The sequence below is a fragment of the Equus caballus genome, chromosome 18, assembly GCF_041296265.1.
Source record: "Equus caballus isolate H_3958 breed thoroughbred chromosome 18, TB-T2T, whole genome shotgun sequence".
In the NCBI taxonomy this organism is placed as follows: Eukaryota; Metazoa; Chordata; class Mammalia; order Perissodactyla; family Equidae; genus Equus; species Equus caballus.
Window position 1 is genome coordinate 36422426 of NC_091701.1, and position 16384 is coordinate 36438809.

Here is a 16384-nt window from a genome sequence, read left to right on the forward strand (position 1 = left end):
AGTGGAGAGAGATCAATAGGTGGGAAAAAAAAATAGGAGTTGCTGTTTAAAGATTCTACAGATCAGAGACAAGCCACGTAGCCTAATTACTTAATCTTTTCTGTTTCCTATTTATATTATTTGAAGGGAAAAAAAAAAACAAGATGAATTCCTCCAGGTAAGAGCCAGAAAAGAAAAACTCTGCTCCAACCTTATAATTACTTAGCATTCTTTTTGCTCAAGCAAGGTGAAAAACACTGATAAGTCTCCTGATGCACAAGAAAAAACATTTTATAAAATCTCGAATATGCATTCATTAGAAGTTATTATAGAAAAATATATTTAACTGTGGGGAGGAGACACAACCTGACACACATTGTGATCTATTCTCCACTAAAAAACAGAATAATTAAGGAGAATGATTGTGTGTGCTTGCAAACTAGTTCTACGTGTAACGATACTGTTTATGACGATTTTATTTTTGTTGATGATACTGTAACATGATACACTTACTCCTACTACCACCTACAAAACTATAATCTTCATAATGCTAAGCCAAGGAAGTGGTCACACCTTTGAATATGTTGCAAAAACCGAGTGTACCTTACCTTGATCTTCATGCCTTAAGATGTAGTTAAGCTCCATGTCTTTTCCGCATAGAATAAAAGTTGATCCCATCTGCTTGCTAGCCTTTGTAGCATTTTGTTGAGCCTTGCTTCTTTCTCTGCAACATAATGTGTTTTTGTCAGAGTTTATGGAGGACCTTTTAAAGAACTGTGAATGGTGAATTGCTTTTTTAATTTCTAAAAATTCTAAAAAAATTTTTAACCTCAAATTCTTTAATTATTCAAAAATTCTTTACCCCCCAAAAAATTAATCCTATTTTTTCTGGCATTAGGTTATAACTAGGATATGTAACACATATATATGCATATATATATATATGCATGTATATACATATAAATAATATATAATACATAAAATATCCATGGTTAGTAGTATCATGTAGCCTGATTATGTTCTTTACTTCGGAGTTAGAAAGACTTCTGAGGGAGGGATAGAAATTAATTTTGAACACTTCTTGTGGAATCAAACAAAATAATGCTAGAAATAGAAGGTACTTTAATGCCTATCTAAGTCCAGTGTCTCACCAAGAGCACAAATTCAGCCAAAGCCAGCTCCAGAAACCCCATCTGATGTCAGGAACAAGAAACTGACTAACTCCTAAAAGAAAATATTGCGCTTAGAATTTTATTTCATAAATTGAGCAAAATACACTTTCTCATAAAATTCCTGACATCATTTCCGTTTTTGCTTCTTAAAGTGAATGAGATTCTTCATGAGCTTTCTTTAGATGACAGGTTTTTTAATAATTTGAATTTGGATACATGTATCTTTTTGATTTTAAACTTTCCTAGTTCTTATCATTTTTCTATATACAGGGAGATTTCCATGCTAAATGTCTTCCTGATATCCATATCTGAAGGTCCTTGGAGAAGCCTATTCTCTTTTATAGTTTCTCTCATGCCATACCAAAGCCAGGAAAACCTTTCTAAGAGAATGATCAACTGGATGAGCAATTGTATATTAGACTGGTAATACCAGGCTTGATGTTTTGTAACTGCAAAGGTCAAATCAGAGGAAAATTTACTTATTGTGTTTTAGTTTTGAGCATCTTCTTATATTATTTTAGAGTTTGTATTTTTATGAAATGCTACAATTTACAAAGTATTTTCACATGCAAGTTATCTTTTAAATTTTTTACAATATTTTAATGTAATTTGTTTCCAAATAGTTGCTATTTAAAGTGTGTGGAAATTAAATTCAGTAAGATTAATGTGTTAGGAACTATAATCTAGCAAAACATTGGGAAAGTCAAGACCAGAACCACATTTCTTTCACTTTAACCTAGTTTAATGTCATTATGAAGAGTAAGTTCAGGGTACATTAGGACTGACTGGAACCTTTTATTATTATATGTTAACATACATACAGATAGACAGGTGTGCACACATACTCCCACATACACATGCACATCGAAATATGTATTTTAGACCTAGAAGGGACGTGAGTGTAGTGACATCTTGGAGGAAATGGCAAGAACATTAGCTGGTATATCAAATCCTGAGTTCTCTTAATCAACAGTCAAGCCCAGAATATTGCTGTGGGCAATACTGGAACTGATCCAATTAAGGAGCACACAGTATCCCAATCCAACTTGAAGTTTGACATTATATGCCACCACTATGAAAGTTCTTTTTACTTATTTGAAAATACTTTGAGAAAAGAATCAAATGGCGATGAGGATACAGGATTATCAACCTTGTTTGCTTTAAATAGGTGTAATGGCAGTAAACATGTGAATACCCATCCTTTTAATTGGATGTGAAAATAAATTAATCTTGGTATATTTTCAAAAGTTTTTTATTTTGCACAAGTTGATCTGCCCAGTGCTCAACTTGTTCCCTCTCTGATAGGTAGATGAGAGAATGTAACAAAGAAGTTTTAAACTTTGGTATTTTGTGTTGCTTAATTATTAAGTCTTAATGATCAGTCAGATCATATAATATATCTAGACTTGAAAGGCAACATGTAGCATTGAGTTAATTGATTAAAATAGGTTGTTTTCTCAGTGTAGTGTACGGTGCGTAAAAGTCAATAGAAACTTGATGATTACATTAGTAAGCCAGTATACAAATAATCCACTTCAGAATCGAATCCAACACATGAGTTGATTTATTCAGTTCATTATCTGTGTGTTTGTATGTATGTGTGTCCCTGTGTGTGTCTTACAGCTGTTATTTCAAGAAACCAAGAAGGGCCAGGAGAAATGGGAAAGGCTGTGCTGATTCCGAAAGATGACCATGAGAAAATGAAAGAACTGTTTAAAATCAATCAATTTAATCTTATGGCCAGTGATTTGATTGCCCTTAACAGAAGTCTGCCGGATGTAAGATTAGAAGGGTGAGTTTATATGTGTTATATAATCCTATATATTAGTAATCTCCATATTTCAGAATATCTCAGAACTTTAGTTAACTCAGATTATTTCAGTTCTAGAACTGTATGGTTCTGAATATCTATGTCACAGCAGGAATTTACTGTGCATGTTTATGATGACACATATGAATGATTTTCTTCTCTGGTAGAGCAAAATGTGTTAGTTGCAAAGACATTACAGAATACACAAGCCTAACAGGTTCTTCTTCATTAGATGTGTTTTGTTTTATTTTGCTTTATCTTGCCAAATACAGAGCAAACATGCTCTTTGATAGATTATTTGCTTGTCTACATAGAAAGCTCTTACACTTCGCTTTGAAAAACTATATATATTTCTGTTCCACAGTAAAAATAGGAAGTTGCCTGTATGATTTTTGACCCTTTAAAAATTATCTATTATGAGTTGCATGAATTTATGCTGCTATTTATAATTAGAGTGCTCAGTTATCAGTCACGCAGGAAATATTCACTCGGAAATAATAGTACAGCATGAGAAATGATGTTGAAAAATTCAACTTGTGTGTGATTAACTGTAAGCCATGCTCTAGACTGTTGAACATATTTTAAATGGAAACAATAAAAATCAAAATATTTAGTGTCAATATTGTCATTCTAGTTTATAGTCCTTATAAAGCAAACTTTTGACACTCAGGAAAGACATGTCTGAGATTTTAGAAGATCTCCAAGTTTGCAGTTATGCTCCAGTACACATTTCTATGTAAATAGAAGTTGTTCTTTGAGCTATGTAATGACTTTCTTTATATGAAATAAAATCATAGTTAATGCAAATAAAGTTTGCCACCTATAATGGATTATATCAGTATCATAGTGATGTTAATATCATGTTTACTAAATCTGACTTTTTCTTTCTGAATTATTTCAAATAAGACCAAAATAGATGGGGCCGTCCTCATGGCTGAGTGGTTAAGTTTGTGCACTCCACTTGGGTGGCCCAGGGTTTCGCTGGTTCGAATCCTGGGTGCGGACATGGCACCGCTTGTCAGGCCACGTTGAGGCAGTGTCCCACATGACACAACTAGAAGGACCCACAACTAAGAATATACAAAAAAGCAGGAAATAAACAAAAAAAGAAGATTGGCAACAGTTGTTAGCTCAGGTGCCAATCGTTAAAAAAGAAAAAGACCAAAATAGAGTAACCAAAACCTTATTGAGATGCTGGGGCTGGATTGTCCAATGGTTTATTTGGTAGCTAAGTAACTGGTTTTATACACCCTTGTGTGTTTTTAAAATGTCTCTCTCAACAAGATCACAAGTGACTACATGTTATGGATATTTTTGGTCCCCAGCAAATAGCTAAAACATTGAATATTACATTTGTGCATTCCAAAGGCCTAAATAATTTTACAGGTATTTCTGTCCGTATTTGTATATGTTTGTTTGTAGGTATGTGGACACATTTGCATTTTTAAAGATATACAGTAAGCATATTTTGAGCATTTTAGATGCTAAGTTTATAATGTTATAATGTTGCTTTTATGACTTTCTTTTATATACTATGTTGTGATCAAATGGGTAAATGTGATACTTCTGTATTCAGGAAAACCACGTAAACGCTATTTCAAATTTTTAAAAGATCTTTATTTTCAACTATCAGAACATAAATACATTAAATTTTAGATCAAATCTGGGATGATTAAGGGAAGAATTGCTTTAGTAAGAGCCATCGCTTAAAAAAACAGAGGCAGGGTCTGGCCCAGTAGCATAGTGGTTAAGTTCGTGCACTCTGCTTCAGCAACCTGGAGTTTGTGGGTTCAGGTCTCAGGCGTGGACCTACACACCGCTCATCAAGCCATGCTGTGGTGGCATCTCACATACGAAATGGAGGAAAATTGGCACAGATGTTAGCTCAGCAACAATCTTCCTCAAGCAAAAAGAGGAAGATTGGCAACAGTTGTTAGCTCAGGGCCAATCTTCCTCACACACACAAAAAAGAGGCAAAATCTTCATTGAGCAGTCATTTAAAATATTTGTGGCCAATTTCTTCTTTTAGGAATCATTTAGCATGTTAAGTACTTTACTTGAGTAATTAGGCCTTAGCTATGGAAAAATTCGACATTTTAAAAATGGAGAATTCATATTGCTTAGTATAAAAAGTACACAAAATGGCACACTTACTGTGGATATTATTGCTTGAATTTTGAGATTTTACAAATAGTCGTTGAAATAATGTTAGTGAAATAAGTAATTTTCTGTTTTGTTTTTATGTGACACCATAGTGTATGCTATCAGTAAAAAAACATAAATACCATCCAAAATTCCTAGACAAATCATAGAGTGTGTATGAGGTTTACTGAGGACGTTATCTTGAACGACTCAATTGTGTGACTGCCTGGGAACAATGAATGTTGAAAAACACACCATGAATCAGATGCCCAAATTGTTATTTAACATATGTAGAAATCTGTTAATACTCATTTGCTGTAGAAAACGCTTTCTTTCAATTTTGGTATTAGTTCCAGTTTAATTTTTGGATAGTTATGTCTTAAAGAGATATGGACACATTAAGCTAGCCTCAATGATGACGTATAAATGATAAAAAGATGTAAAAAAATGGGATTTACACATAATTAGTTAAAAAAGAGCTTATTTCAGTGGAAAACTTAAGTTGACATTGATTTAGAAAAGTGTCAGAACCGCCCAAAAAAGTGAATTCATTCAAATATTTCAGTATTTTTTACCAGAAGATGCCCTTAAACTGGCTCAACTGAATTTGTCAAATTGTCCAAATAGTTTAAGGTTGTGTTTAGCCTTAATATCAATCTACAGATATTTGAGGATGTGTTCAAGGAATAAATCTAATAAATATCCCATGTTTTCACAGAGAAGACACTAGATAAAAACATCTTATTTTGGAGGCAATTGTGATGAAACATTAAGACAAATTTAAGTTAAGTTCTGGAATGCCCATCCCTAGGGATGTTTAAACATTTAGGTTAATTTACTTATTTACTTAATATATTTATTAATGGGTGTGATACATTTTTATATACTCTTTAATCATTTGAGAGATGTAGAATAATAGTGTCGCAAATCACATGGCACTGGAAATTTTAAGTGCAATCAAGGTTGAAGGCTGTACTAAATTTCTTTCTTTGAGGGCCTCAGTCTCTGAGATTCTTATTGTAGTCTCGATATAGTTATAAATAAAATTCCAGACAGCTGTAACTGAACCTCGCTCTCCTTTGCCCATCCTCCATGAATTAAAAAAAAGAAGTGAAAAATGAAATGTCATAAAATTCTGATTAGGAACTTTCAGAAAAATGATGTTGATTTGATATATTGATGGATTAGCATTAAAGATTTGTTAGCATATTTCTCATCAATTGTGGGTCTAAAATCTTGTAAAGGTATATAGTACGGATTTAAGAATAGGGCTTAAATATTTCTGTTTTCAGAAAGCAAGTAAGTACATATCATCTTGTTTGTTTTTTAACATAAGATTTTTGTGATAATGTTTGGAGAAAGAGAAAAAAGAATTACCAGATTAAAGAAACCCATTAAGAAATATTAAATACACTATTTTTTTTTTAAAGATTTTATTTTTTTCCTTTTTCTCCCCAAAGCCCCCCAGTACATAGTTGTGTATTCTTCGTTGTGGGTTCTTCTAGTTGTGGTATGTGGGATGCTGCCTCAACGTGGTCTGATGAGCAGTGTCATGTCCGCGCCCAGGATTCGAACTAACGAAACACTGGGCCGCCTGCTGTGGAGTGCGCGAACTTAACCACTCGGCCACGGGGCCAGCCCCTTAAATACACTATTTTTGAACACCTAATATGCTAAGACGTGCCAAGTACTGTTCTCTGTGTGGGAATATAGCAGTGAACAAAACTAGGACTTTGCTTCATGGAACTTAGAACAAATAGAGAAGTACGATGGTGAGGGGTAGAGAGTAGAGTCGTGAGGGAAAGCGTCTTTGAGAAACAAGTCCAGTGGACCTTGAGCACCTAAATATTATAATTTCTTTTTGCTAATATACTGAGCTGTTAAATATTTCCTAGCTTCTTGGAACAGACGATGCTAGAAATATAACAGCTCTATGGATATATAAGACACCATAAAGATACAAAAGCAATGAAACAAACGTTAAGCAAATTCATAGGTACGTGTGTGTGTATTTGTATTATTTTTTGAAAACAGTGTTTGAATTATATTTCCATGAAAGCCAGGAAAAATCACATTTTGGTTTGCTAAGATGTCTGTAGCGGATGTTATCCCATGCCTCTGGGCTTTCCTGGAAGTCGAGGAAACAATATGACTCTGATCATAATCAGTGAGGTGGGTACATGACTGTCTTCCATCATATGCAAAACAAATAGGGGGAAAAGACAACTGTGGAGAGAGATTTTGAAGGTAATTAAGGGGAAAATCTCTAGATATGACACCAAAACACACAGGTTTGAGATTTAGCTCTCTGGCTTACTCTTGGATCTTGGGCAAGTCATTAATTTTCTAGGCCCCAGTTCCCTTTTACTGATTAAGCCAACTAATCAATCAGCCAACAAACCAACCAGTCCCAGTCATTTGCATAATATAGGCTTAGCCTTGTGAACAGAAAAATGGATATAACAGACCTAGACTGGAGGAGTCAAAGGAATATATTTACATAAACAACAAATTACAATATTGTATGAACACACCTGTAATTGCAAATTGACAAAGTAGGAATAGGGTTACCCTGAGTTCTTGGTGAAATTTTTATAATGATAATTATTATTATTCTGTGGAATTCTTGTATGCCCTCTAGCTCCTTTTTTTGGATGAAGCGAGGAAACTTTTTAAGCAATCGGCTTCTCTCTATACTCTGCAATTCTTTTTGAATAAGAAATTAGCTGTAATTATTGGGTGAATATTTATAAAAAAGCTATGGGCAAGTAAAACAAAATGCTAAGGTTCTTTAGCATTTACTTGTATTCAGACATTTAATAGCACTTCAAGTTCTGGTATTGAGTTATTTGAAGGTTATAATGCAGCTGGCATTTAAATATATTTCATCAGGGAAAAAATGAGGAAACAGGAAATTTATTTCAGCTATTTATATCCTAGACCAAATAACTGCTCCTTACGTATGCACACTTGCAAGCTGATAAAGAGAGAAAGAATCTAACAGTCTTGCATTATTACTAGAAGCAGAGCTATAGCATACAAATTCTGAATAAGCTGCTCTCAAAGGACAAAGAGTTTATTTACTACATAAAACAGAAATAAACTGTAGTATATATTTTCCTGTGCTCAATCTTGTAAGTGTACCTATCCATTTATATGGATTGCCTTTCCCATGAATTAAAATATGGCGAATGTAGCCTTGATTGCACAAAGGGGAAATAGAAAATGAGAATATTAATTGGATTTCTGATCTCTGTTCCACATCTTTTCTTTTTAATTTGAGAATTACTACAATTTTCATATACTGGAAAAATTTTTGCCTGTGATGATAATAATAATTTCTGTAATACTTTGATTTATGTAACGTGCTCATGTGGAATTGATTTCAGTACCCAAATTAAAAGTGGTTTGTAAGAATGTCTATGTGTGTTTATGTATGCATATAAATATATATATTTGAAAAAAATGGAGATGATAGGTATTATTTTCTTTGGGATAATAATACTGATATACGATAACTTTCCTTTCAAATATGTTGAGTAAAACATTTCTAGGCGTGTTCACAGGGACACATTTGTGTACCTCTGTAGGCAGAAAGCATGCTGTATAACTCCATTTATATTTGAAATACCCCACAACAGTCTCCTTATTTAAGTTAATCTTCTGACATTATTTTGAAATTTTTAGAAATTGTAGTAAATATACGTAACGTAAAGTTTACCATTTTAGCTATTTTTAAGTGCACAGTTAAATAGTGTTAAGTATAAAGGGGATCAGATAATGTCGCCCCAAATATACCACTTTGGCATAAAGATTATCTTGATCGGAAGGCAATTGAGAAAAAGCAGACACAGGAAAGGCTGTCTGCCCTCCCCTGTCTGCCTAAAGTAAGGCATAAATTTCCCTTGTGAAGGTGTCCCCCTGTCTTGGACCAGGAAGGGAACAACAATTTTTTATCACTGGAGATGCTGATGGTGCTGAGATGACTCTGCATACTAACCCTTACTAAATGACCCTTGTTGTCCACTAGATTCCCCCATATATTTGCCTTCCCACAATTTACCACCCCTAGAAATCCAAACCCCTTTTCGTTTGTCTTGTCACTTCTCCACGGTTTATCACCCTTTGTTAAAATGATGTATAAGCCCCGGAGTTTAACCACTTCTTTGAGTTTTCACTTGTTTTCTATGAAGACCTCCATACATGTAAAAACCAAAATATTAATATCAAATAAAATTTATGTACCTTTTCTCTTGTTAGTTTCTTCTGTCAGTTTAATATGCAGGCTCCAGGTACTGAACTCAAGAGGATAGAGAAGTTTTTTCCCTCCTCTACAAATATGTTCACATTATTGTGAAATTGATCTCCAGAACTCTTTTCATCTTGCAGAACCGAAACTCTAGACCCATTAAACAACTTCACTTTCCCCCACTCTCCCCAGCCCCTGGCAACCACCATTCTAATTTCTGTCGCTATGAATTTGGCAACTCTTGGTACTTCATATAAATGGAATCATACAGTATTTGTCTTTTTGTGATTGGCTTATTTTGCTTAACATAATGTCCTCAAAGTTCATCCATGTTGTAGCATGTATCAGAATTTCCTAACTTTTTAAGGCTGAGTAATATTCCATTATATGTGTATATCACCTTTGTTTATCCATTCATTTGTTGATGGGCGATGTGCTTGCCTCCATCTTTTGGCTACTGTGAATAATCCTGCTATGAACATGAGTGTACAGATATCTCTTCAAGACCCTGTTTTCTGTTCTTTTGAGTGTATACCCAGAAGTGGAATTGCTGGATCATATGCTAATTCAGTTTTTTTTTTGAGGAAGATTAGCCCTGAACTAACATCTGCTGCCAATCCTCCTCCTTTTGCTGAGGAAGGCTGGTCCTGAGCTAACATCCATGCCCATCTTCCTCCACTTTATATGTGGGATGCCTGCCACAGCATGGCTTGACAAGAAGTGCGTAGGTCCGCACCCAGGATCCGAACCGGCAAACCCCAGGCCACCAAAGCAGAATGTGCGAATTTAGCTGCTGTGCCACTGGGCTGGCCCCTAATTCACTTGTTAATTTGTTGAGGAAACACTTTACTATTTGCAATAGCAGCTATACCATTTTACATTCCGGTGTACGAGGGTTTCAGTTTCTTCACATCCTTGCCAACACTTTCTTTTTCTTTCTTCTTTTGTTTTTTTTGGTAATGTCTATCCTAATGGGTGTGAGGTGGTATCTAATGATTTTGATTTGCATTTCCCTAGTGATTAGTGATGTTGGTCATCTTTTCATCTGCTTTTTAGCCATTTGTATATCTTCTTGGGAGAAATGTCTATTCGAGTCCTTTGCCTGTGTTTTAATTGGATTGTTTGTTTTTTGTTGTTCTTGAGTTGTAAGAGTTCTTTATACAGTCATGCGCCGCATAATGACATTTTGGTCAACAATGGGCCACATATACAACAGTGGTCTCGTAAGATTAGTACCATATAGCCTAGATGTGTAGTAGGCAGTACCATCTAGGCTTGTGTGAGTGTACTCTATGATGTTTGCACGATGAAAAACATCACCAACAACACATTTCTCAGAACAGATCCCCATCCTTAAGCGAAGCATGACCTATATTCTGGATATTAACCTCTTGTCAGATTTATGATTTGCAAATATTTTCTCCCAATCTCTAGGTTACCTTTTCACACTGTTGATTTTGTCCTTTGATTACAAACAGAGATTCTAAATAGTTTTAGTCCAGTTATCTATTTTTATCTTTTTTGCCTGTGCTTTTTGTGTTATATCCAAGAAATTATTGCCAAATCTAATGTCATGAATCATTTCCCCTGTGTTTTCTTCTAAAAGTTTTATAATTTTAGCTCCTACCTTTAGGTCTTTGATCTACTTTGAGTTGATTTTTGTACGTGATGTAAGGGTCCAACTGCATCTTTTGCCTATGGATATATCGTTTTACCTACAACATTTCTTGAAAAGACTGTCCTGCCTCCATTGTGTCCTTTGTGTCTCGTTGGCACCCTTGTTGAAAATAATTTGACAGTATATGTAAAAAGTTATTTCTGGGCCCTCTATTTTGTTCCCTTTTTCTATGTGTCTGGTTTTATGCTGATACCACCCTGTTTTGATTACTGTAGCTTTGTAGTAAGTTTTGAAAATGAAGGGAAAAAGTAGATACCAAACTCAAGATAACTTCCGGGGGAAGAGAATGCAATTGAATTTTCAGTTGTATCTGTGTGTGTGTGTGTGTGTGTGTGTTTTAAACCTGAAGCAAATAAGGAGAAGGGAACAAAGTGTAAGTAGAGATGACCCCAAGTATATTTTGAAATGATATGTTATCATTGGTGACCGATTGCATGTAAAGGAAGAGAAAACAGAGGAGTGAAAAGATGACTCTAACATTTCAAATTTGAGAGATTAGGAGATTGGTGGGATTGCTGATTACACACCCCCCCCCCCAACACACACAGAGAGGCATACTTAAATAGTGCCTTTAATTTGGGTAGTGAAATTAATTCCCTACATGAGCACATAGATAAAAGTATTGTAGAAACTATTGTTATCTTTACAGGAAAGTTTTACCAGCATATGAAAGTTGAAGTAATTCTCAAATTAAAAAGAAAAGATGTGTAACAGAGATCAGAAATCCAATTAATATTCTCATTTTCTATTTTTCCTTTGTGCAATTGATACTACATTTATCTGTACAGTATTATCATAATTGAATGAAATATAATTTTTTAAAAATTTTGAGATTCTAATATTTCTAAAATTGGCCCTTGAGAGTAGACATTATGGTTAAAATGTGTAGTTTTTTACTTACCACCTAAAAAATCTAATTTAAAAAGTAAAGATGGTTTCTTAACAAACATTTGCAGATTAATTCAACTTAAGAAAGCGTATAGCTGCTATTGCTACAAAAATCCTATTTGGAAGGAATATTTGACTTCTGTAAGAAATTCTTCCTCACTATTTTTTCCCATGGATAGATGTTTTCTGTACATGAATCCGTGCCTTAAGAGAAGGCTAAATTGTTCTAATGTCAATTTACAATGTTATTTTGCTGAAGAAGAATTTGATTCCATAATTAATATAGCTTAACCCATGACAGTAAGACGACATCGTTTTATTGACATAGGAGATGTTGGCATATTTCTAAAAGTTCTCATTGTATATCATAATTAATATTATCATGACCTTGCAAACTCTCCCTGTAGAAACCAAGATATTTCTGAGTGATAATTTCTGAATAAATCAGAAAATTTGTGTTTGGTCTTTGAACTTTAATTTTAATATCCTAATATTGCTATGCAATTTTGTTGGATTAAAACATGCTAAAAACAATGTTCAAAAATAAATAATTTTATTGTGTACACTCCACATCCAACTTGAAAGAGATGGAACGTAGGTATTGGTTATAATTTTATGATAACAATATATGTGTACTAATATATTTTTCAGCAAACATTTATGTATTGCTCTTATTGTGTTTTACTTTATTTTCCCCCTGACAAAAGGCATTCTTTCTCTTCTTTTTATGTCCCTTTAACATTTCTTGTAAAGTCAGTTTAGTGGTGATGAACTACTTTAGCTCCCTTAGCATTGCTGGTCTGGAAAACTGTTTATCTCTCCTTCACTTCTGAATGATAACTTTGCTAAGTAGCGTATTGTTTGTTGCAGTGTTTTTCTTTCAGCACCTTGAATACAGTCATCTCTTGCTGTCTCTAGGGGATTGTTCCAGGAACCCCCATGACTACTAAAATCTTGGATGCTCAAGTCTCTTATGTAAAAAGGTGTAATACTTGCATATAACCTATGCACATCCTCCTGTATACTTTAAATCATCTCTAAATTACTTATACTATATCATTTAAATGATATGTAAATAATTGTTTTTACTGTATTCTTTTAGGAATAATGACAAGACAAAAAACTGTGTACATGTTCAGTACAGATGCAACCGTCGTAAGCCTTTTCATCTGTGGTTGGTTGAATATGTGGATGCGGAACTCACAGATATAGAGGGCCAACTGTATATGGTGCCACAGTCCTCTGGCCTGCAAAGTTTCTGCTGAAAAATCTGACATTAGACTTATGGGAGCTCCCTTGTACTTAACAAGTTATCTCTTGGTGCTTTTAATTCTCTTCTTGTCTTTAACTTTGACATTTTAATTATAATGTGTCTTAGTGTGAGTCTCTTTGGGTTCCTCTTATTTGGAACTCTCTGGGCTTCCTGGATCAGGATGTCTGTTTCCTTCCCTAGGTTAGGGAAGTTTCCAGCCATTATTGCTTCAAATAAGATTTCTGCTCCTTTTCTCTCTCTCTTATCCTTTTGGGAGCCCTATGATGTTAATGTCAGTCTGTTTGATGTTATCCTATAAGTCTCTTAAGCTATCTTCACTTTTTTTTTAAATTTTTCTTATTGTTGCTCTGATTAAGTTCCACTGCCTTTTCTTCCGATTGAGGATCTTTTCTTCTGCTTCATCTCGTCTGCTGTTCAACCCCTCCAGTGTGTTTTTCAGTTCAGTTAGTGTATTCGTCAGCTCTGTGACTTCTATTTGGTAGTTTCTTATATTTTCTGACCAGTATTTTGTTAGAAATTAAAAACAAAACAAAATAAATATAGCACCAATCTCCATCCTTAGGGAGCTTAAATAACATAGTGATTAGGGAGATCTTTTTCCTCCATGAATTAGTAAATATAAATGACAATAAATTCTGTAGCAATAGTAAATGTAGCTACTAATCAATATTTGTTGAACTTTTACTACATAGCAGGTATTGCACTAAGTAGCTTACCTGCATTATCTCATGGGATTCTCAATAAAAGCTCATGAAGTGTATCCTATGTTTTGTTGTGTTTGTTTTATGGATTAGGAAACATACTCAGAGAGGTTAAGGAACTTCTCCAAGGTCACACAGCTGACCTTTGCATTCAGGCAGTATAACTCTAAGTATATGCTTTCAACCACTGGAGAATGCCAGTGAACATAATAGAGGGATGGACAAGATGAATTTTGTAGAAATATGAGCCATGAGTTAGCCCTTGAATAATGAGTTGGACATATAAGGGAGACCACAGAAATTCAAAGTGGGAGGAAGAAATGAGGAGATGCACAAAATAGGATGATTATATGGTATGTTGGAGAGAGTGATCTAATTTATCAGTTTATTTTGAGGACTACTCATACAGTCATGCTGACAGTCACGCTGACTCGTATGGTCGTGATTATATCCTCGAGAAGGCCTCTCATGCTCTCCATCAATCGCATGACGTTTCCCTTGTCTATTCGCTTTTCCACTTTGTAAATTATTATTTCATAATTTCAGCTCTCCCCATACCGCCTGATACCTCCACTCCAATCCTTCCTGTCAGGTTATGATCTTATTTTCTATTTTATTGAGAAAAATGGAAGCAAATGGAAGAAAATTCCTACTAGTCCCACCTTGGATCTACCCCTTTACTTGAATTGCAGCCTTATACTCTCCCTTCTCTCCTGTTACTCTGAATGCAGTGCCCCTGCTTCTACTGACAACCAGCCCAGCTATTGCACACTAGATGCCACTCCCTCTTAATTACTCAAGAGTATCATGCAGTAATTCTTCCTGCCTCTTCAATCGTCAGTTTTTTCTTTCTCTTGGGTATATTCTTAACTGCATGCAAACGTGCCATTTTTTCTCCCTTAAAAACAAACATATAAACAAAATAACTCTTTAGAGAACACTTCTCCTCACAGATGTCCATTTCTCTTCTTGTTCAAAATCTCCACGAAAAAATTGCTTGACTTGCTGTCTTGAACCATCCCCCACCTCCATTTTGTCCTCAACCTACTTCAGTTAACTTTAATTCCCACAATACCATCAAAACTGCTCTTGTCAAGGTCACTGATGATCCGTGTGTTGCTCCATTTAATCATAAGTTCTCAGTCCTCATATTTCTTAAGCTATCAGCATAATTTGACACAGATGATTTCTACCTCCTTCTTGAAACAGATTTTTCACTTGGCTTCCAAGTCGTTATCCTGTCCTAGTTTTCTCGTACCTCTCTGGCCATTCCTACTATTTGTTATTTGCTGGTGCCTTTTCTTCTCCCTAACCTCTAAACGTAGGTATGTTCCAAGGATAAATCCTTGGAGCTGGCCTATTTTCTGTCAGCATTCACTCCCTTGGTAATTTCATGTAGTCTCTTCATTTTATAAATCATCTCAATCTCCAGCCTAGAACTCCCCCTTGACATCCAGAATTAAACAGCTAACAGTGTTCTTGATAGCCTCACTTGAAAGTCTAACACTAATCTGAAAGTTAATGGGTCTCAAACTCTGCACCAGATAGCCCCCATAAAACCTCCTCTTTTCCTAGAGTTCATCATCTTAGGAAATGGAAGCCCCATTTTTCCAGTTGCTCATGACAAACTTGGAGTCTCATTTGAGCACTGTTTCTCTTGCAACCCACGTCTGATGCATCAACAAATTCAAAATCTTACCTCTTATCATCTCCACTACTGCCATCTTAGTCCAAGCTACCAATATTTTTCACCTGATTTATTATGGTAGCCCATTAAGTGTCTTTTGTTTTGTTTTGTTTTTTGTTTTTCCTTTGGTACCCTACAGTCTCTGATCAACGTAACCGTCAGAGTAATCCTGTTAAAATATGTCAGTTTGTGCTAGGACTTTGCTCAAATCTCTCCAGGGCTTTGCATCTCCCTCAATGTAAAAACCCAACGTCCTTTCACTGTCCTACAAAGCTCCTCATGATCTAACTTCCCACGACTGCGCCCACGTTCTGTGTTAGTACTCACCCACTTTCTCTCTCAGTTCCAGGTACAGTGAACACTGGAACACACCAAGAACACTCCCACTCAGGGCTTTTGCACTTTCTATTCCCTCTGCTTAGAATGTTTGTTCCCTGAATATCCACATAGTTTATTCCCTTCCCTTTAAAGTCCTTCCTCTAATGTCACCTCCTCTCTGAGGTCTTCCCTGACCACATGGTTTAAAATTACATCCACCCATGACACTTTCTATCTCCTTTTTCTGCTTTATGTTTCTCCTTTATACTACTGGCTACCTAAGATAGAGCATGTTTTACTTATTATCTACTTTATTATCTGCTTCCCCCATTAGAACATAAGTTCATTGAAGGCAGAGATCTGTGTTTTATTCATTCTGTATCCCCAGCTCCTAGAAGAGTTTCTGCTATATGGTGGGCACTCAGTAAATATTTCTTGAGTGAATTTATAAATTAATGAATGACGATATATATTCTGATAGTATTTA

General features: G+C 35.1%; 1 protein-coding gene across 8 annotated transcripts in view; it reads left to right on the forward strand.

Annotated features, from left to right (window-relative positions):
• The window catches only part of GALNT13 (polypeptide N-acetylgalactosaminyltransferase 13), a 473172-nt gene that overhangs the window by 204525 nt on the left and 252263 nt on the right, over nt 1-16384 (forward strand). For 6 of the 8 annotated variants that reach the window (XM_023622933.2, XM_023622930.2, XM_070241866.1 and 3 more), the window contains one exon: nt 2775-2943. The exons of the other annotated variants lie outside the window; for them this stretch is intronic. In XM_023622933.2, coding sequence (XP_023478701.1) covers nt 2775-2943 — 169 coding nt within the window. The remainder of the gene's footprint in view (nt 1-2774; nt 2944-16384) is intronic. 8 annotated transcript variants of the gene reach the window in all.